This window comes from Acomys minous (genome assembly GCF_964271855.1).
Source record: "Acomys minous genome assembly, chromosome: 8".
NCBI classification, from domain to species: domain Eukaryota; kingdom Metazoa; phylum Chordata; class Mammalia; order Rodentia; family Muridae; genus Acomys; species Acomys minous.
The window spans coordinates 9,201,678-9,221,955 of NC_140489.1; the positions used below are offsets into that span (position 1 = coordinate 9,201,678).

General features: G+C 45.2%; 1 protein-coding gene across 5 annotated transcripts in view; it reads left to right on the forward strand.

The window, feature by feature from the left end:
• The first annotated feature begins 205 nt into the window (after window positions 1-205).
• Window positions 206-20,278, forward strand: part of MOK (MOK protein kinase) — a 35,111-nt gene continuing 15,038 nt past the window's right edge. For 2 of the 5 annotated variants that reach the window (XM_084793505.1, XM_084793506.1), the window contains exons 1-4: window positions 207-401; window positions 8,206-8,320; window positions 15,749-15,838; window positions 17,516-17,586. In XM_084793505.1, the coding sequence (XP_084649631.1) occupies window positions 395-401; window positions 8,206-8,320; window positions 15,749-15,838; window positions 17,516-17,586 (283 nt within the window). In that variant the 5' untranslated portion in view covers window positions 207-394. Of the gene's footprint in view, window positions 402-8,205; window positions 8,321-15,748; window positions 15,839-17,515; window positions 17,587-20,278 lie in introns of those variants that run through there. The other 3 variants (XM_084793507.1, XM_084793508.1, XM_084793509.1) reach the window with 3 other exon arrangements.

The following is a 20,278-nucleotide window of genomic DNA, read 5'->3' on the forward strand; positions in this document are numbered from 1 at the left end:
TTCTCAGGAGGGTTGGGAAGAGCCAGCTCGCCAAGGTCGCCTACTCACTAAGGTAAGAAACTGTACTTAAATTTAAAGCAGCAGGAGAGGTTGCTTAGCAACCAACCTGAGGCGGCAGACCGCGCCGCGCATGCGTGAACGGGCAGCAGCCCTTTCTGCGCATGCGTAGGTGGCTGTCTCCCGCGCTTCCCCCCCGCAGCCCCCCGTCTGGCGGTTGCTAGGGCGACAGGAATACAATATGGCGGCCGGATCCTAACGCTCTCCAGCCCGGGACCACCGCGAAGGTCCTCGAGCCGGAAGCCGCCTCAGGAAAGCAGAAGGCCGGTACCACAGTCTCCTCTTTTCTTTTCGGCCCGGGGCCGACCAGAGGCTGTCGCCGTCATCGGCGTTCAGGATGAAGAGTGAGTGGGGCCGGCGCCGGGCGGAGGCTCCCGGGGCCTGTGGGGCGGCGCCGCTCTGATGAGGCCGCTGCTCCGGGGCGGGAGTCCGCTCAGACTCCTTGGGCGGTTGTGCCGGAGTCTGGGGGGTTGAGTGTGACTTCATTCATTCCCTCACTCGCTCGTTCGTTCGCTCGTGTGTTAGCTCGCACCTACAGTTGGCAGCCATTCGCCGTGGGCTCTGAGCGCTGCCTGCCCCCTAGGACCAGCGGCTGCAAACGCACGGGAGGGGGACGCCGGGCTTGTGCCTCGCGGCTTGAGTGTTTGTGAAGCGGGCCCCTCAGCGGGATGTAAAACGCCGGCTTACAAGTGGTGGGAAACGAGGCAGCCATTCTAGAGAAGAGAAGGACTGAAAACATTGACTTACTCCCGGGGCCATGAGTAAACCTGGAGTCCAAGTGCAACTACGGGACACACTGGGTTTTGTTGGGACGGCCGCTTGGTTTGCGTAGCTAAACAGTTGTGACTGCCTTTTATAAGTCGTAGCCAGAAGTGCAGAAGAATTGCTGCTTCTCTTGCTGTGAAGATCAGGTTATGTTAGCTGTGGCCATAATACTAAATTCATACTATATTTTAATTGCTATACAGTAATTTCTATGTAGCATAAAATACATAACATCTTAAAAATAAGTCGTACTTTATAAGGCACTTTCATTTCTTCTGTCCAGTAGCGTTCATGTCCAGCACGTTTATTATTTGTATTAATGCCTCAGAAAGTTGCAGTTAGAACACACAGCCTAAACTGGGCGTGGTGGCGCACACCTGTAATCCCAGCACTCGGGAGGCAGAGGCAGGTGGACCTCTGTGAGGTCGAGGCCAGCCTGGTCTACAAAGGGAGTCCAGGACAGCCAAGGCTACACAGAGAAACCCTGTCTCAAAAAGCCAAAATCAAAAAAAACACCACTTACAAATTTTTTACACTTTTGCTTAATAGTACACACTTACAGACGTGTGTTACTCTGTATTTGTCATTTCCTCTGCAAGTATTTCGTTTTCAGGTTTTCCCCAGGGTTGAAGGGTACATTGCATATTTCCAAATCTTTTATCATTTTGGCTTATTTTTGTGTGCTCATGCTGCTCCAGGGTTCTTGTTTATTTGACATACGTATTAGTTTTTTCCCACTGAGCTCGTTGCAGACATCATGACATTTCACACCTACTGATTCGGGAAGTATCTATATAAGGTCTGGGGACCTGACCCTAGGGAGCCAGTACAGAGGGTAAGTGTTTGCCTTATCAGTTTGAGAATCTGCGTTCTGTCCCCTCGGACCCCTGTCTGTCTGTCATCCCAGTGCTCTTACATGAGAGATGGGAGGCAGAGACGGGAAAATCCCTGGAGCTCAAGAGCCAGCTGCCTTGCAAACAAGAGGCTGTCTCAAGCAAGGCAGAAACCAGTCCCCGAGGTTTCTGACCCCTCTGACCCCACACACCTGCCTGGGAACACTCATCCCACACACAGGACATTGTTACAATGTCACCGCATGCTAAAACACACATTACCCATGTGCAAACATACTTAGGAAATACAACACCTCAGCACAACTCTGCTATTTAATATACAGTTCCTATTTCTGTCTTCCCTCAGTGATGACCTTCAGAGGTCCCCCCCTCCCCCCGCCCCCAGGATCCAATCAAAATCACAAATTGTATTTTTGTGTCATATTTCCATGGTTTCCAATTTTGGATTCATCTGGTGGTTTTCTCGTGACTAGCTTTATTTAATTAAGTACCCTTGTACATAGCATGTCAGGTGATGTGTCTCTGTCAGGGTTCCCTTGTAGAGGGCCTGGTGTCAGCTTATTACAGTGTTCCTGGTTAGGGGGGGTCATTTATTCTGTTTCTCTGCCTTCGCCTGTTAGATCCTTTGTGCAACCACTCTTACTATGCTCTGTGTATGTTGTATGTGTATCTACCCCCCCCATATTCATTTTTTTTTAAATTTTCTGCTCTGCTCACTTTGGCAGCACATATACTAAAGTTGGAACAATACAGGAAAGATTAGCATGGCCCCCTACGCAAGGATGACACGCAAATTCATGAAGTGTTCATATATTTTTTAGGTAGTATATTGTGTATATGTGAAATAATATAAATGCATATGTAAATAAAGAAAAATAGTTCAAAAAGGGAAAAATAAAATTAAAAAATAAAATAAAATAAAAATTTTTTGCTTTCAGTTTTTGTTATTTTTTTGAAATGGACCTGGCTGGTCTAGAACTCGCTAAGTAGACCAAGCTAACCTCAAAGTTGGGGTAATCCTTCTTGTTCTGTCTTCCAAGTACTAGCACTGCAGTCCTGTGTCACTGTATTCCTCCCTTTAAGAAAGATGAACGTGGGCTGGGGGGGGGGGGTGGCGCACACCTTCATTCCTGCGAAGTCTGATGCAGTAGTGTGTGCCTCCGGCACACCTGTGCTGGTGGGGGCAGGTGGGCGGCTCCCAAAGAGCTTGCTGATCAGGCGTATGAAGTGGCACACACAAGAGCCTTGCCAGAAATAAGATGGAAGATGAGGACCAGCTCTAGAGGCATCTCACTATGGTGTCCTTTCTCTCCCTCCCTCTCTTTCTCTCTTTCTCTCTCACACACACACATAGACCCCACTTAAAGAATGAAAAACAAAAACTCAGAAAAGTTATAAACAGACACATCATAAAATGCAAATTACATACACAAATATTAATTTTCAAAAATTTGAAATTCTATATATGGGTATTTTGCCTTATGTATGTCTGTGCACCATGTGTATACAGTGCCTGGAGGCCAACACAGGAATTCTTTACAACTGGAATTACAGTCATGTGTGGGCCACTATATAGGTCTTTGGAAGCAGATTCCAGTCCACTGCAAGAGCAACCAGTGCTCTTAACCTCTGAGACATCTCTCCAACTCTGTTTAATTATTTTATTTTATTTTGGTTTTTCTTTTTTTCCAGGTTTTTCGAGACAGGGTTTCTCTGTGTAACAGCCCTGGCTGCCCTGGACTTACTTTGTAGACCAGGCTGGCCTCAAACTCACAGAGATCCTCTTGCTTCTGCCTGCTGAGTGCTAGGATTAAAGATGTACACCACCACACTGAAATTTTTGTAATTTTCATTTTTATGAGACAGGGTTTCTCTGTATAGGCCTGGCTGTCTTGGAACTCACTTTGTAGACCAGGCTGACCTCAAACTCACAGAGATCTGCCTTCCTTAGCCTCCCAAATGCTGGGATTAAAGGCGTTTGCCACCACCGCCCAACCTGGCTGTCCTGGAACTTACTCTGTAGACCAGGCTGGCATCGAACTCACAGAGATCTGCCTGCCTCTGCCTCTCAAGTGCTAGGATTAAAAGCATGTTTCACCGCCATTCAGCCTGTTTGAACTTTTTTCTTTTTTTGTTTTTTTGTTTTTTTTTTTTAAGATTTATTTATTATTTATACAGTTTTCTGCCTACATGCTAGAAGAGGGCACCAGATTTCATTATAGATAGCCATGAGCCACCATGTGGTTGCTGGGAATTGAACTCAGGACCTTTGGAAGAACAGACGGTGCTCTTAACCTCTGAGGCATCTCTCCAGCCCTTTTTTTGGTATTTCAAGACAGGGTTTCTCTATGTTATTTTGGCTGTCCTGGGCTCACTTTATAGACCAGGCTGGCCTCAAACTCAACAGTGATCCGCCTGCCTCTGCCTCCTGAGTGCTGGGACTAAAGGCATGTACTACCATGCTTGGCTCTGTCTGAACTTTTTAATGGATTATTTAAACATACCTGCAAAAACAAGAGCAAAATTATGCATATTAAAGGTGATAATGATTTGCTAGCCATCAGACTTTTTAAAAAATGATTTATTTATTTATGATTATGAATACAGTGCTCTGCCTACATATATACCCACAGGCCAGAAGGAGGCATCAGATCACATTGTAGATGGTTGTGAGCCACCACGTGGTTGCTGGGAATTGGATTCAGGACCTCTGGAAGAGCAGTCAGTGCTCTTAACTGCTCAGCCATCTCTCCAGCCCTCGTATCAGATTTTTTAAAAGAAGAAAACAGGTTTCTTGGTGCACTCTGAAAAGAGCAGCTGGCATGGCAGTAGCAGATGTGCCTGCTCATCAGGGTGATTTACAGACTGTCCACTGTCGCTGCAGTGAGGTTAAGGCCATCGCCGTCCTCCATGTCAGTGCATTCATGGAGGTTGCAGGGCATCTGAAGCCTCCTTTTCAGTTTTCTCCCTAGTACATATTGCCTTCTGTTTATAAACAGATCCACCAGTGTCACCTTGTGAAAGAAAAAGAAAGTGTCACTAGCCTTGTAAGAGAGTCAACCAGTACATTTCAGTGGGCTCCAGGGTACTTGACACATTTGGTCCTGTTTCTTGAAGTGTGTGGTTTGCTGTGTGTAAGCATTTGTAATGCACATTTTTTGGGGTGCAGCAGGCTTACCAGTGCCAAGTGTTCCTAGTGGCAAATTGCCAGGGTTAGTGGACGTGGTTTACACTTAAGTGGTTATCAGCTTTTGAGTGCTTCGGTGTCCGTTTGTGTTTTTGCCGTGTTTGGTGATTGAGGTCACACTAGTACTCACTGCAAGGAATAGTGAACTGGGTACAGCTCTCTCTGTTCACAGCCCTGCTCTGCTTTACTAGTGTGCTTTGAACTACTTCGTCTCCCGAAAAGGTTTGAATGGGTGAGATTCTCTTTCCTGAAAATTCTAGCTGTACTCAACAGCTGGCGCCCTCAGCCTTTCTCATCCTCCTGTGCAGCGTGGTTGCACCGATGGGTATGACTTGCCCGCAGATTATTAACAGCAACATGGGAATGAAAGTGTTCACGCTTGCACGCCACAGGTTCCACAGAAAGCAAATTCGACCTCTGCTTTTCAAACATTAAAGGTTCAAATTCCACATATACAGATTTAATTTAACAAAAATGAATAGAATTTTATTTAGTCTAAACGGACCCCTCTGTCTTCCGTGGTCACTTTTTCTCTGCCCTTGGCTCTTAGGTTTTCCTCCCTAGATGGCTGATTATTCCCATTAGCATGGGATGGGATTTTATTACAGATGGCACAGCTCCGTGCCCCCTTCCCAGCTCTGCCTTGTGCCGGCCATGCCTGCCATACTTTTTTTGTAGCTCTGAAGGCCTGTGACGTAGGCCAGGTTCCCTTGGTGAGACCCGTGCTTCTCTTGGCCCCTCCCACCGGCTTCTTTCGCTTCTTCCCCTAGTACCTGTCATTCTGGTTTACACTCCAGACTTGACGTCTGGCAGCAGAGCCGGGGAACCAGTGACCCTTTATGCACCTCGGCCATCCGTGGGGGATCCAGGTCAATCCGTGGCAGGTTCAGCGGTCTGGAGCCAGCTAGGGTGCTTGCTCACTCCGAGTGTCTTGTGTACTAACCGTCTTAAAGTTCACAGGTGACTTTCCCCCCATTTTCAAAGCAAGCCTGCTTAATTTACTTGTGATGAAACACACTTTGGAATTTATAGTGTCAGGTTCCTCCTCCTCCCCCACAGCCTGCCCACCTACGACCTTTGTATAAGACCTTACCTTTCAGACAGTTCGATTTAAGTTTATTTTCTGTTGGTGCTTGGCCACCAGGTTTCTAGATGTCATAAAATACCCATCTTCACAAACACTTGAGATAAGTTCGTCTGTTGTGAGCACTGAACAACATGGAAAAGGGGAAGGAAGAAGATTAACGTTGTCTTTATTCCCCCCCTAGATATGAATGTCAGTCATTGGGTTTCTGCATTCAGTTTCAGCTTAGGCACAAGTCTGTGTGCTCCTTGCCATTCTTTAGTTCACGTGACGTCATGTCTGCACATTTTCCCATAGTTCTAATTACTGGTTGAAGGTACAGTTAGCAAAATATAATGTTTCAGTTTATGGCTGTTTCATAATACCTCCTTAATATTAGGAGATGACCTTGATATGAGTTTCTAGTCTAAGCTTGCTGTTGTGACATGTGACAGCTGTCTCTGTCTCTAAATGTTACCTGTTGGGATGTCTCCTGGGAGTGGACGCAGTAATTGCAGAAGTGTGGGCTCTTTCCAGCACCTTTCTCCTACCTGTGCAAGCCCTGTGTGCTTACTGTGGAATGCTCAACGGGCCAGAAATGAGTCAGCAGAATATAAAAGCTAGTCAGGCTCCTGTTTCCAGGATAGACCTAGCAACTGGGAGTGGGGATTGGTTGCCCTATGCACACCCTAAATTGGATACATATGCTTATTGGATATTTTAGCAGATGTCCTAACCCTTCTCTTAACATTTGATTCTTTCAAAAATAAATCTCAAGGCAGAGCACTGTGGCACACGCCTTTAATCTCAAAGCTTGGGGAGGCAGAGGCAGGCAGATCTCTGAGTTCACAGCCAGTCTGGTCTACAAGTTGAGTCCAGGACAGTCAGAGAAAACCGTGTCTCGAAAAAAACCAAAAGAAACCAAAACAAATACTAAGCCAGAAAAAAAAATCTATATCCAGTCCCAGGGAATCCAACAGCTTTTCCTAGCCTCTGTAGGCACTAGGCAAGCATTCGGTAGACAGACAAAACACCCTTATATATAACATAAAATGACTTAAACAGCTAGGCGGTGGTGCCGCACACCTTTAATCTCAGCATTGGGGAGGCAGAGGCAGGTGGATCTCTGAGTTCTAGGGCAATCTGGTCTACAGAGTGAGTTTCAGGATAGCCAGAGAGACTCTGTCTCAAACCCCGCCCCCAATTATTTAAACAAAGAAAAAAGCAGCAGAAGCAACAATAAGAATTTCAAGCTAGGTCTGATGGTGCACACCTTTAATCCCAGGACTCAGGAGGCAGAGACAAGCAGATAGATCTCTGTGAGTTTGAGACCAGCCTGGTCTACATAGTGAATTCCAGGACGGCCAGTGATACATAAAGAGACCCTGTCTCTGAAAACAAACAGAAAAAGAATGCAAGCATGCTTCCTGCAGGAGTGATAAGGATTCAGGGCTGCCCCAGGTGAAGGATGCTTTGTGTGGGTGCAACCTGGGTCTGAAGGCTAAGGGTGGCTTAACAGTGGTGGTAGCAGCCAAACTAGGGGCAGCTGCTGGCAGCTTTCAGAAAATTAGACCATCTAAGGATGTCAAGGAATGGCTGCATATGGGCTGGGTGTTCTGTAGGACCAAGGAGGGTGAACTTCAGAAGACTGCTCAGATGCTGTGACATCTGCCCAGTGCCACGTCCTCCCGCTCCTGCCAGAGCCATTTAGAAGCCTCTCACCTCTGGAGGGGTGGAGTGATGCCATTCCTCCTATTCAGGGAGAGCAGACACAGTAGAGCAGGAGGTGGGGCTGAATCACCAACCAAAGAGCATGCGTTGACTGGACCTATGTCTCCTACACATGTGTAGCTGATGGGCAGCTGGGTCTTCATGAGCATCCCCCAGCAATTAGAGTGGGGGCTGTCTCCGACATGGACTCCTTTGCCTGCTTTAGAATCACTTCCTTTAGCTAGGCTGCCTTGCTGAGCCTCGGTGGAAGGGGATGCGTTTAGTCCTGATGGGACTTAATGTGCTGGGGGAGGCAGGTTGGGGGGTGTCCTCTTTTCTGAGAAGGGGAAGGGGAGAGGAGGAAGGAGGCTGCATTCAGGATGTAAAGTGAATAAATTAATTAATTAATTAATTTAATTAATTTTTAAAAAGCAGGAGGTGGTGCTTAGGTCTAGGACTGAGAGGAATTAGAACTGGTGCACAGTGTGTTGTGATTTGCACAGAGATAGAATGTTATGGGGAGGTACATATGAAATACATACATAATTAAACTTTATTTCTACTTATAGACTACAAAGCAATTGGCAAGATAGGAGAAGGAACATTTTCTGAAGTTATGAAGATGCAGAGCCTAAGAGACGGAAACTACTATGCATGTAAACAAATGAAACAGCACTTTGAAAGGTACGTGACCGGGCACATCCAAGACTGAGTAGACAGATGCAGGCTGGAGTCAGTCAGGCATCTCAGCATTAGTGGGAAGCTTGTATTCACTTAGGAGTGTGTGAGATAGCTCATGTGTTTAACATACTGGGGTTTTCTCTTGTCCAAGTTTGCAGCAGTGACTAACACATATAGAACATGTGTTGTAAAAGTCTGTTATATGGGACTGGAGAGATGGCTCAGAGGTTAAGAGCACCGACTGCTCTTCCAAAGGTCATGAGTTCAATTCCCAGCAACCACATGGTGGCTCACAACCATCTATAATAAGATCTGGTGTCCTCTTCTGGCCTGCAGGCAGGATATTGTATACATAATAAATAAAGAAATCTGAGTCGGGCGTGGTGGCCCTCGCTTTAGTCCCAGCACTCGGGAGGCAGAGGCAGGTGGATCTCAGTGAGTTCGAGGCCAACCTGGTCTACAGGGCGAGTCTAGGACAGCCAAGACTACACAGAGAAACCCTGTCTCAAAAAAAAAAAAAAGTCTGTTATACTTTGCACAGAGTGTGTATGATGGGGTTTTTTGTTTTTTATTTTTGTTGTTGGGTTTTCGAGACAGGATTTCTCTGTGTAGCCCTGGCTGTCCTGGACTCACTTTGTAGACCAGGCTGGCCTCGAACTCACAGAGATCCACCTGCCTCTGTCTCCCAAGTGCTGGGATTAAAAGCATGCGCCACCACCCCTGGCTGTTCTTTTATTTTTAAGTTTTTCTTTTTCTATTTTTCGAGACAGGGTCTCTCTGTGTACTCGTGGCTGTCCTGGACTCACTTCGTAGACCAGGCTGGCTTCGAACTCACAGCGATCCACCTGCCTCTGCCTCCCGAGTGCTGGGGAACTGTAGTTTCTTATGGGTGATGCTTCTCTTTTATGTACCTTTTTTACATTGTGTATCTTTATTTTGTGTATGTGAGTGTTTTGCCTGTATGTATGCCTTGCTCTGGAAGGGCGGTTGGTGCTCTTAGTTGCTAAGATGTCCTGGGTGAGAGTTCTTACGCTGTGGTTGTGTCCCACATAGCAGCCTCAGAAAGGCTTGGAGTTGTCCATTTCTCAGGGAGCATCACACCAAGGACTCAAAAGCTTTTGTGTATGGAATAATTGTTGACCTCACTGTAACCAAGAAATGTTGCAGTAAGAGGGTTTAAGCCCAATGGTTTTGTTTTTATATCAAAGAAATTACTGTTTTAAACATCCAAAGAGGCTGAGCGTGGTGGCGCACGCCGTTAATCCCAGCACTCGGGAGGCAAGGCAGGCAGATCTCTGTGAGTTCGAGGCCAGCCTGGTCTACAAAAGCGAGTCCAGGACAGCCAGGGCTACACAGAGAGACACTGTCTCAAAAAACAAAACAAAACAAAAAAACCCAAACAAATAAACATCCAAAGAAATTATGAGGAAAATTGGGGAACTTCCTTATTTGAAGCAGAATCTTTTCTTCTCTTGGTTTTTATTGTTCTTCTTCTTATATAATAAGACTTATTCTGTGTGTATGAGTGTTTGCCCGAATGCACGTGTGTGTACCACATGCGTGCCTGGTGCCTGCAGAGATCAGAAGAGACTGTCAGATCCCCTGGACTAGAGTTATAGATAGTTGTGAACCACCATGTAGGTGCTGGAAACGGAACCCTAGTCCTCTGCAAGAGTAGCAAGTGCTCTTAACCAGCTCTTCATCCCCTATAATTATTATTGTGGTGTTGTTGTTGTTGTTATTTTGTTTATGTGTGGGGGTGTTTTGCTTGTATGTCTGAGTTTGTGTGTGCCTGGCAACTGTAGAGGCTAGAAGAGGGCATTGGGTGTCCGGGAACTGGAGTTACAAATGGTTATTAGCCTGGTTCAAGACAGGGTTTCTCTGTGTAGCCTTGGCTATCCTGGACTAGATTTGTAGACCAGGCTGGCCTTGAACTCAACAGCAGATGGCCTGCCTCTGCCTCCCTGAGTGCTGGGATAAATAGCTGTTGTTACCCATCTTTTCATTTAAGCAAACATCCCTTTTATAATTAGGAAAAATCCTTTGTGGAATAAAAGACTAGCTTCCACCAACCAAAGTAAGAATGTCATCAGATAGCAACTGTTGCAGAGATGCCTTTGCTTTGCTGTGGCCTGCCTTCCTGATGTTTCCACCAGTGTTTTTATGTGCATTTATGTGGGCCTATGTGTATGTGTGTATCATGTAAAAATATCTTTCATTTGCCTGTTTCAGTTGTTGTCTCAGAGGATTACTGTCTCTGTCTGGTGTCCTAGGCCTAGAAGCTTCTACTCTCTGTACAATCTAGCCTAGACCTAGACTGTTTTCAGCTTAATAAGCGCACCCCTACTTGTTCTTTCTGAGCTCATAGCCGCTTGGTTCAGTTCAGCTGTTCTTGCTCAAAATCTTCTCCCAGCTGACTTATTTAATCTGGCTTCTCTCTTGGCCTGGAGTTGCTCTGCTTGGCCTCACTTCACACTAACTCAGCAATCTGCTCTAGTCTTCCGGCTCATCCTATCTTTACCTGAGTTCTCCCTCTATTACTGTCGCGGTAGAACTGCCTCCTCTCTCTGTAAAACTGCCTTTTAAGTAGTTTCCCTTTCCTCTTCTTATCGTGAGAATTGGATGAATCCTATTCTGTCAAATCTTCACTGATTTGTCACTTTTCTGCCACTCAATTAGACATCACTTTCAAATATGGGTGCTTCCTTCTACACAAACTAACTTTACCTTCATTGTTTGGGATTAAAGGCATGTACCACCACACCTGGACCTATGTTTTTCTTTACCTGATACTTGCTCTATAGCAGGCTGGCCTTGAACTCAGATCTGCTTGCCTCTGACTCCTGGATTAAAGGTGTGTCTGTGTTCCAGCCGGATCACGCAGACCTAGAAGGTCTTTGGATGTGATCTCCTGCCAGAGCAGCCGTGCTCTGAATGAACATTCTTGTACAGTATCACATGTGTGCAGGTGCTCTTGGAGGCCAGAAGAGGGTGCCAGATCCTCTGGAGCTGTGGTTGCAGGTGGCTGTGAACCAACCACCTGATGTAGCTGTTAGCCATCTTTTCACTTATGTAATTTTATTTTGTTTGGTTTTGGTTTTGGTTTTTTCGAGACAGGGTTTCTCTGTGTAGCCTTGGCAGTGCTGGACTCATTTTGTAGACCAGGCTGGCCTCCAACTCACAGCAATCCACCTGCCTCTGCCTCCCAAGTGCTGGGATTAAAGGTGTGCACCACCACTGCCTGGTACTAATGTATTTTTAAATTGATTAAAAGATTTCTTGGAGACAGATGTGGTGGTGCTCGCCTTTAATCTCAGCACTTGCAAGGGAGGCAGAGGCAGCCTGGTCTACAAAGTCCAGGACCACAAGGGCTTTACAGAAAACCCCTGTCTTGAAAAACCAAAAAAAAAAAATTTTTTTTTCTTTTGTTCTCTTGCTATAAGAACTTCAGGAAACCTGGGTATGGTGGCACACGCCCTTAATCCCAACACTGTAAGGCAGAGGCAGGTGGATTGCTGTGAGTCCAAGGCCAGCTTGGTTTATAAAGTGAGTCCAGGACAACCAAGGCTGCACAGAAGGAAAAAAAAAACTTCAGGAAAATATTACCACATTGGGACATGGTATTTCAGCCAAACTATATTGGTGTTCGTGGGCCATGAGCATTCACATTTGATATCAGAATAGACCATCTTTTATTTTATTTTGCATTGACAAACCTTTATTTTCTTGGGATAAGCAAAAAACAAAAAACAAAGAAAAGGAAGATAATAATTTTGTAAAATGAATGGGTTCTTGTGGTGGCAGGCACTGAATTTGGGGCTTCATGCTTGCTAGGCGGCTACTCCACCAACTGAACAGCATCCCCAACTCCAAGAATTCTTACCTTAGCAATTTATGAACATAGTGTACTCATGATAAAACCACAGAAACAAACAAAAACCTACCTTATCTAAGCATGGTAGCACTTGCCTTAATCCCAGCACTCGGGAAGCAGAGGCAAGCAGATCTCTGTGAGTTTGAAGCCAGCCTTGTCTACAAAGCAAGTATAGAACAGCCAAGGCTGCACAAAGAAACCCTGTCCTGAAAAAACAAAAACAAAAACCAAAAAGAAAAACAATTGAATAAGTAAGCCAACAGCAACAAAACCCCACAAGTAAACTAAAAAGCACATCTACCATATGACAGTTACACACTTTCTAGGTGTTCATTGAAGGACTACAAGTGAACATGTCACAGAGACGCTCGTACACCAGTATTTCCCACAGCTCTACTCACAAGAGCTAAGTTGGGGAGTCAGGATACGTGTCCATCAGCAGAGTAGTGGACGAAGAAGATACAGTTTATAGACATGAGGGAATGTTTCCAGCCATGAAGAACAACAAAGTTATATCATTTACAGGAGGAAAATAGATGCACTTAGAGATAATCATAATAAGCAAATTAAGTCAGTGGCTCAGAAAGACAAATATTACCTGTTTTTCTCATTTGTGGCTTCTAGATTTATATAGATGCCCTCAATTATATATAACACCAAAGTAGAAAAGAAACTGTCTAGGGGACTCACGTGAGGGGAGTAGAGAACAGGGTGGCTGTGGAGGTGTGGGTGTTACAGGTAAGTACGTTACGTGCTTGCATGAAAATGCCCTCCCATAACACAGCACCACATACAACATCATAATCAAAGAGCCTTAGTGGTTCCTTCGCCTGGAATCATGGGAAGGATTGATGGGTGTGTGTCCATCAGTAGTATGAGCTTGACAAAGAAAGCTTCTACACAGTTCTTTGTTCCTTCCTTTCACCTTAATTCCTTTATTTACCTTCCCCTTCCCACCAAAAATGTAATGCCTTGTGTCCCTCAGAGGATGGTCTGGATGGGTGTTCTTTGGGATCCCAGTTGTTTTGTTTTTTTGTTTTGGTTTTAAGACAGGGTCTCACTGTATAGCCTTGATTGGTCTTGAATGCACTGTATAGACCAGGCTGTCCTGGAACTCAGAGATCTGCCTGCCTCTGCCTCCTGAGTGCTGGGATTAAAGGCGTGCACCATTGTACATGGATGGAACCCCCTTCTACAGCATAGTGTCTAGATTGTGTGTAAGGATTCTGGGACTAAAAAGTTCAGAACATATTAAAGGTAAGCTACTTCCTTTCCTTCTCCTTCCTGCTCTTCCCCCTCTTCTTTCTCCATCTTCTTCTGACAGGGCCTCATGTACCCCATAAGTAGCTGAACTCACTATGTAGCTGAGGTTCACCAGGAACTCCTGATCCTTCTGCCTCCACATTCCAAATACTGGGATTTAAGGTATGCATCATCATACCTACTTGTTTTCTTTCTTTTTTCTTTTTTTTTTTTTTGGTTTTTTGAGACAGGGTTTCTCTCTGTAGCCTTGACTGTCCTGGACTCACTTTGTAGTCCAGGCTGGCCTCGAACTCACAGCGATCCACCTGCCTCTGCCTCCCGAGTGCTGGGATTAAAGGCGTGCACCACCACGACCAGCTTGTTTTCTTTATTTTATAAGGTTTTGGGGAACTTTTAATATCAACTTTGAACTCTTGCCTTCTAGGATGGACTAGGTTAGGCCTGTTTCTTAAGCGTTTTGGAAGTGGCTCAGTATGTAAAGGTGCTTGCTGCCAAGCCTAATGACCTGAGTTCAGTCACTGGAAGTCATGGTGGAAGGAGGGAAGTGATTCCTTCAAGTTAACCTGTACATAACAGAGGTGCATGTACATGTGCTCACGCATGTAAAAACACACACACACACACACACACACACATACGATAAATGTGATAACAATACTAACAGAACATTTCCCTGATAAGTCCAGTTCTGTAGAATACATTGTGGGAAGCTTATGTTTTAAAAGCATTTCTTGGGGCACTTTTGCTATGGCAGAAGATGTTGGTGAGCAGGAGGTACTCAGCCGGGGGACCAGCACACAAATCCTGAGTGGACCAGTGCGGCTACTGCAGTTCAAACGTTGACTGCTTCCATGCAGGGGGTGAGCAGCTGCTGTTCGAGGCCTCCTGTGCACTGCCTAGATGTTGTCTTGGACCACATGTTGCTAACACTCTGGGTACTGTGATGGGCCAGGGGAGGAAACAGGGAAAGGCAGTCAAAAGTACTCTTAGAGTCTAGTGGCTTCCACTGTTGGCTTGTGGGAGAGCAACTTACTGCTCAGCCTTCCAGCCTGTACCTCGCTATGCGATCTTGCTAGTTGTAGGACTTGGCCCTGGGTCCTGGGTCTTTTTCTGGGTAGCATCTTTCATGGCTCAACATACTTATTTCAGAGGAAAAAGCAGAACTGTACTCACGTGCTAGTAGGTATAGCCTCTTGGACCACGCTGGACCACACAGGAGAAGTGGGTAGAACAGAACCCAGCCAGTTGACAGGAAGATAGATTCCCTAGTTTCTTTTGGCATCTCACAGATGGAAGTCTCTGAGCTGTTGGGCCATTCGGCTAGGTGTGACCCCACGGCTCCTCACGGGGTGGTCTCTTGGAGGAGCTCTTCTGTAGAGGGTGGCCACAGCCAGCCTCACGCCCGTGCACTGGTCTAGGTGGGCTGTGAGGTATGAGGGGTGGGAGGCGCGGTGGCCTTCATTAGGGGAAGCTTGGTGTAGACTCACCTGTCACTAGGTAATGGGATGCCAGGAAAGCACAGGCTCTCTCCATGACAAGGAGAATGCTGTGTCCCCAGAACTTTGAAACGCTGACTTTCAGCGAGTGTGCACCTTGTTTGGTTGGCTAGTTCTCATAAATTGATTAGTAAATTTTATTTATTAGCATTAATTACTAATAAATCTTTTTAATACATTTAATTAGAATTTTATGTTTCTGTGTTTTTACTATGTAAAAGAAACAACCAAAAATCCTTTTGTGATACTAGATGACAAGACTTTTTTTCCTTTTTTTTCTTTCTTTTTTTTTCCCCCCGAGGCAAGGTTTCTCTGTGTAGCCTTGGCTGTCCTGGACTCATTTCTTGACCCGGCTGGCCTCGAACTCACAGTGATCCACCTGCCTCTGCCTCCCAGGTGCTGGGATTAAAGGCGTGTGCCACCAAGCCTGACTCAATGACAAAACTTGTACTGTATGTCCTAAATGAGAAAAGCCTTGATTTTAGGCCTGGGATGTCTCTCATATTAGTCGCATGCCTAGCACATATTTGATTTCAAAAAAACAAAACAAACATTAAAAATAATAAAACAAGACAAAACCAAACAAACAAAAACTTGAACTTTGTAAGATAATGAAGGTGCATGTTGAATTTATGCTTAATTTCAATTTCTGATGGGTAAAAGAAAACTTGATTAACTACCTGAAATACAAGTGAATGAGGTTTTACATTTTGATAATGGAAAATAAATGATTTCATAACTCTGATTTTATAGTTGACCTAATTGTAAATTGGTTGTACATTTTTGCCTACATAATAGTATTGAGCAAGTGAACAATCTACGAGAGATACAAGCACTGAGGCGCCTGAATCCACACCCAAACATTCTTACCTTGCATGATGTAATTTTGTAAGTATATTTGAACTTTCAAAGTTATCTAAAGCCAAAAACTTGATACTAAAGATTAAATTTCTTTTTATCATGGTTATTTACTTTGTAGCTGAGAGCATGACACTTATACTTCATCTTATGTCCGATTTTTATTTGGGTGAATTGTGTCTCATTCCTAACAAGAAATGCCTTCAGTTTGGTGTTCCTGCGTTTGGCAAGGCTGTGTCCTTAAGGATCGGTTCCTGTAGCTCAGTCAGGTCTCCATGCCTTGCTCTGAATTACTTTCTCATGAAAGCACAGCCTGTAGCTGTCAATCAGGCAGGCAGAGCATGACCACAGTCCTGGGGCCCCTGACCCTGCTGTCTACTGCTTTTTTTTTTTTAACCTTTATTTGCATTGTGCTTCTAAACTCAGTGGGCTGGGAAGTTAGGCTGCAAGACCTGCCATTCAGTGGGCTGGTGCTGCTTTGCTAGTCTGAGAAGGTGTCCCTAGGTGTAGAAGTCATGCTGTAGCTTTCGGGAAGCCTGGCCTATCAAATTCTTGAAAACTCGCCTGCCAACTATAGTATAATAGATGTCAATCACAACAGCAGAGTTTAAAATCAAAATGATACATCTTGTCGTGGCTGTGTGGCCTCTTGACCGGCATTGCTCTTGAAGTCAGCTCTGCCACATGTGACGGGCCAGCATTCAATTATAATATGCTCAGTCCCAGGGTCTGTGAGCCCAGGACAGGCTGCATAGGTGGTGGGAGGGGCACAGGGCAGCACACAGGGCAGTATAGTTTCCCTGCTTACGGTCTGAGTAAAAGCAGGAGAAGCTTGTTGGTGGTCCAGTGCCTCTGACCCACTCAGTGTCAGACCTGGACCTCAGGTGAGTGACAACACTTGTTTTCTTCTCTCCTCTGTTTTTTGTTTTTGTTTTGTTCTTGCCCCTATTGTAAGTTATCCCGATTACACTGGAGTAACATAGGTCATTCCAAACTAAACACGCAGCTGGGGGTGGTGGCACACACCTGTAGTCCCAGCACTTGGGAGGCAGAGACAGGTGGGTCTCCATGAGTTCAAGGCCAACCTGGTGTACAGAGGGAGTTCCAGGACAGCCAAAGCTACATAATGGAGAGACCCCGTCTCACAAAGCAAAACAAACAAATGAGAAACTGAGCATCAGCCACAAAGCATGAGCTAATTCATTCCCTGTTGTTTTGTTAACCAACTTTCAGGCTCTTTTTTTCTTTCTGCTAGTAATTGATGTTCTATTTTCATGAAATACCTTTTTTTTCTTTTTTTATTAATTTATTCATATTACATCTCAATGGTTATCCCATCCCTTGTATCCTCCCATTCCTCCCTCCCTCCCACTTTCCCCTTACTCCCCTCCCCTATGACTGTGACTGAGGGGGACTTCCAACCCCCTTTATATGCTCATAGGGTATCAAGTCTCTTCTTGGGAAATACCTTTTTTAAAGGTGGTTTTATAGCTTTGCTTTAGAATTTTAATATTATTTTGGACTAATTTTAGCTTAAATGTTGATTTTAAAGTCAAAATCTGTGCTGTTTTAATAATACTATGGCCATAAAGTCTCTTACGGGAATGCCTCATTGACCAGAAAAGTGTACAAATGCATATTAAGAGACTTGACTATGTTTTCCGATTAAGACAAGAAAAAGTACTTAAAACCTGCTTTCTTCTGCAGTGACAGAAAGTCTGGTTCTCTTGCACTAATATGTGAACTTATGGACATGAATATTTATGAGCTATTACGAGGTAGGTAGAGTGTTTTGAAAGGTAACCTGAGATGATCTTGGGACAAATGTTTGTAATGACATATGTCTGGTAGTGATGGCAGTGCTCTGGCAGCTGTAGTAGCGACAGTAGTGTGGGGTACAAGGCTGCTGCAGTGGCACGCAAGGCATTGTTCTGACCACCTCTTAGGGACGGCTGAAGCCTCAGCTTTCTAGGAGACCCTGTGACTTGGGTGAGGCTGATGCTGAAGGCAAGCCCTCCTCACAAGGCTACACTCTGAGGGTTCTGTGTTTCTCAATCCCCAGAAACCCAGGCTTTGCCTGGCCCCTCATGATGAAGGAGCCTCCCTCTTTGCATTTGGAGCCTGACACATCTCAGATTCCAGGATGCACCTCCTTCCTTCCCTCTGAGCAGTGTAAAAACGCTGATCAGGAAAGCTCGCTTGCCTGGGATGACCTGTTATGGCCTCGGATACTCGCAGAGGGACCTGAGGGTGCCAGGATGCAGAGCTTTGGCCTTCATTGAGCACATGTCCTGGAGAGTCTGACTCCAAGATTACGTTAGATGTCATGATGAAATGCAGCTAAGAAAGCATTTTAGGAGATAATCTGTCTTACCGAGCACATGATACCTCAAAGACAAATGAAAAACAGAACCAAGCAAAACAGCTGCCAGGCCTGGTAGACCACAACCTGTAATCCAGGCTTCTTGAGAGATTGAGGAAGGAACCTTGGCTAAGTTGCAAGACTGTCTCAAAATGTTATAGAAAAAAGGCTCAGTGGTAGAATACTTGCCTAGCGTGTGAAAGGCCTTGGGATCAATCCCTAGTACGGAAAAAAGTAAAATAAGGCAGAAAGAAAGAAATGAAAAAGGAAGAAACAATTTCTGTAGAGTCATGTGAACACCATCTTACTTGTAGTGGCACTGGTGAGAGCATCAGAGATGACTAAACCATCACCTCAAACAACTAAGGCCACCTAGCAGTACCCACCTCCAGCATTTTCATTTTAAAGAATCTGTGTAGGCCAGATGTGGCAGCTCACACCTGCAGTCCCAGGATACAGGTGGCTGAAGCAGGACTAGAATCCAGAAGTCAGCAAGTCCTTTGCTGCGTAATGAGACCATACCTCAAAACAAAATCAGAAGGGAGCCTGCACATCACTTCCTTTGGTTGTTTAGTAACAGTTCTCTCTGTGTCTGAAGGATTCACACTTAATGTTAAAAACCTTACTTTGCTTGCCACGTGTGATATAGTTACACTTTGTACTCAAGGGAAAGAGAATTGTCTGTGTTGCTGTGTGTTTAGACATTTGAAAAAACTTTGTTTAGAAAACAGTATCTTGAGCCTGGCAGTGGTGGGGCACACCTTTAATCCCAGCACTCAGGAGGCAGAGGCCAGTGGATTGCTACAAAGTGAGTCCAGGACAGCCAAGGCTACACAGAGAAACCCTGTCTAAAAAAAAAAAAAAGGAAAGAAAATAGTATCTTTAATTTCCAGAAGCTGGGGGATTATATAATTGAAGAAACTGAAGCATTTCTCTTTATATTTACCTACAGAGACTAAAAGACATAGTTAGATCAACACACTCACTGTTGACAGCTATCCAAGCAGGCGTATCTTATCTGCCTGCTGTGCAGGGTGCCAGTCACTGAACGTTTTGCAAAAGCAGTTTATTCTCCAGGTGGCCAAGTCTGATGGACACCCAAGTCCTCAGATCTTTTCATAGGACCTGGGGTTATTGTAAGGACAGAAACTCTTGGGGTGGAGCAGTCAGAAGTCTGTGCACAGATAATTAAGCTTCATGGCCCAAGTACATGGTATCGTCTGAAGGGGGAGTTCTCAACCCCAGACACTGTGACAGGCCCAAGTGAAGAGGCAGTGATTTTTAACAAAATGGCCTTCAGGTTCTCCAAAGGTAAAGCTGGCCACTGTTATTCCCTTGATCCTCTTGTCAAAGGTGTTACCTACAGCAAAATAGTAGGAAGAAAGTAGTGTTTCATTAGCCTGCAGGACTTCCAAAATGGGGAGGGAGCCAGTGGTGTTTACAGGCTGGTCATGACCAGGGCTGGGGTTCTGCGTGCTGCTGCTGCTGCTTACATTCTCTCAGTCTTTCTGTCTCTGTCTGTGTGTCTGTCTGTCTGTCTGTCTGTCTGTCTCTCTCCCTCTCTCTCTCTCTCTCTCTCTCTCTCTCTCTCTCTCTCTCTCTCTCTCTGTGTGTGTGTGTGGTTGTGTGTGTGTAGCCCTGGCTATCCCTCTATACACTAGGCTGGCCTTGACTCAGAGATGTAACTGCCTCTGCCTCTCAAGTGCTGGGTGCTGGAGTTAAAGGCCTAGGCCCCCAGTGGCCAGTGGTTACAGTATTAAGGTTAGCTCACAGTCTTTGTAAGTTGCTTCTGAATTCCAAGGGATACATATTTACAATGATAAGCCCTTTTCTGCAAATGCCTAATAGAAGTCTGTGGCCTTTAACATGAATGTTGAGTATCTTTCACAGGGCAGGGGTTCTGTTGTCGAAGTTGTCGCCAGTCATAGTAGGCACCCTAGATGTTAAATTCAGGAGAAAGTAGCTCGCAGGATTTACAAGGCACTTACTATTGAAATACGCACCATGATCCCAGGTTTAGTAACACATGTGGGCAGATGCTTAGAATTGATGATATGCAGGCCGCTGCTACAGCTGACCACCCATGGCTGTTCATACTACCCAGGTGC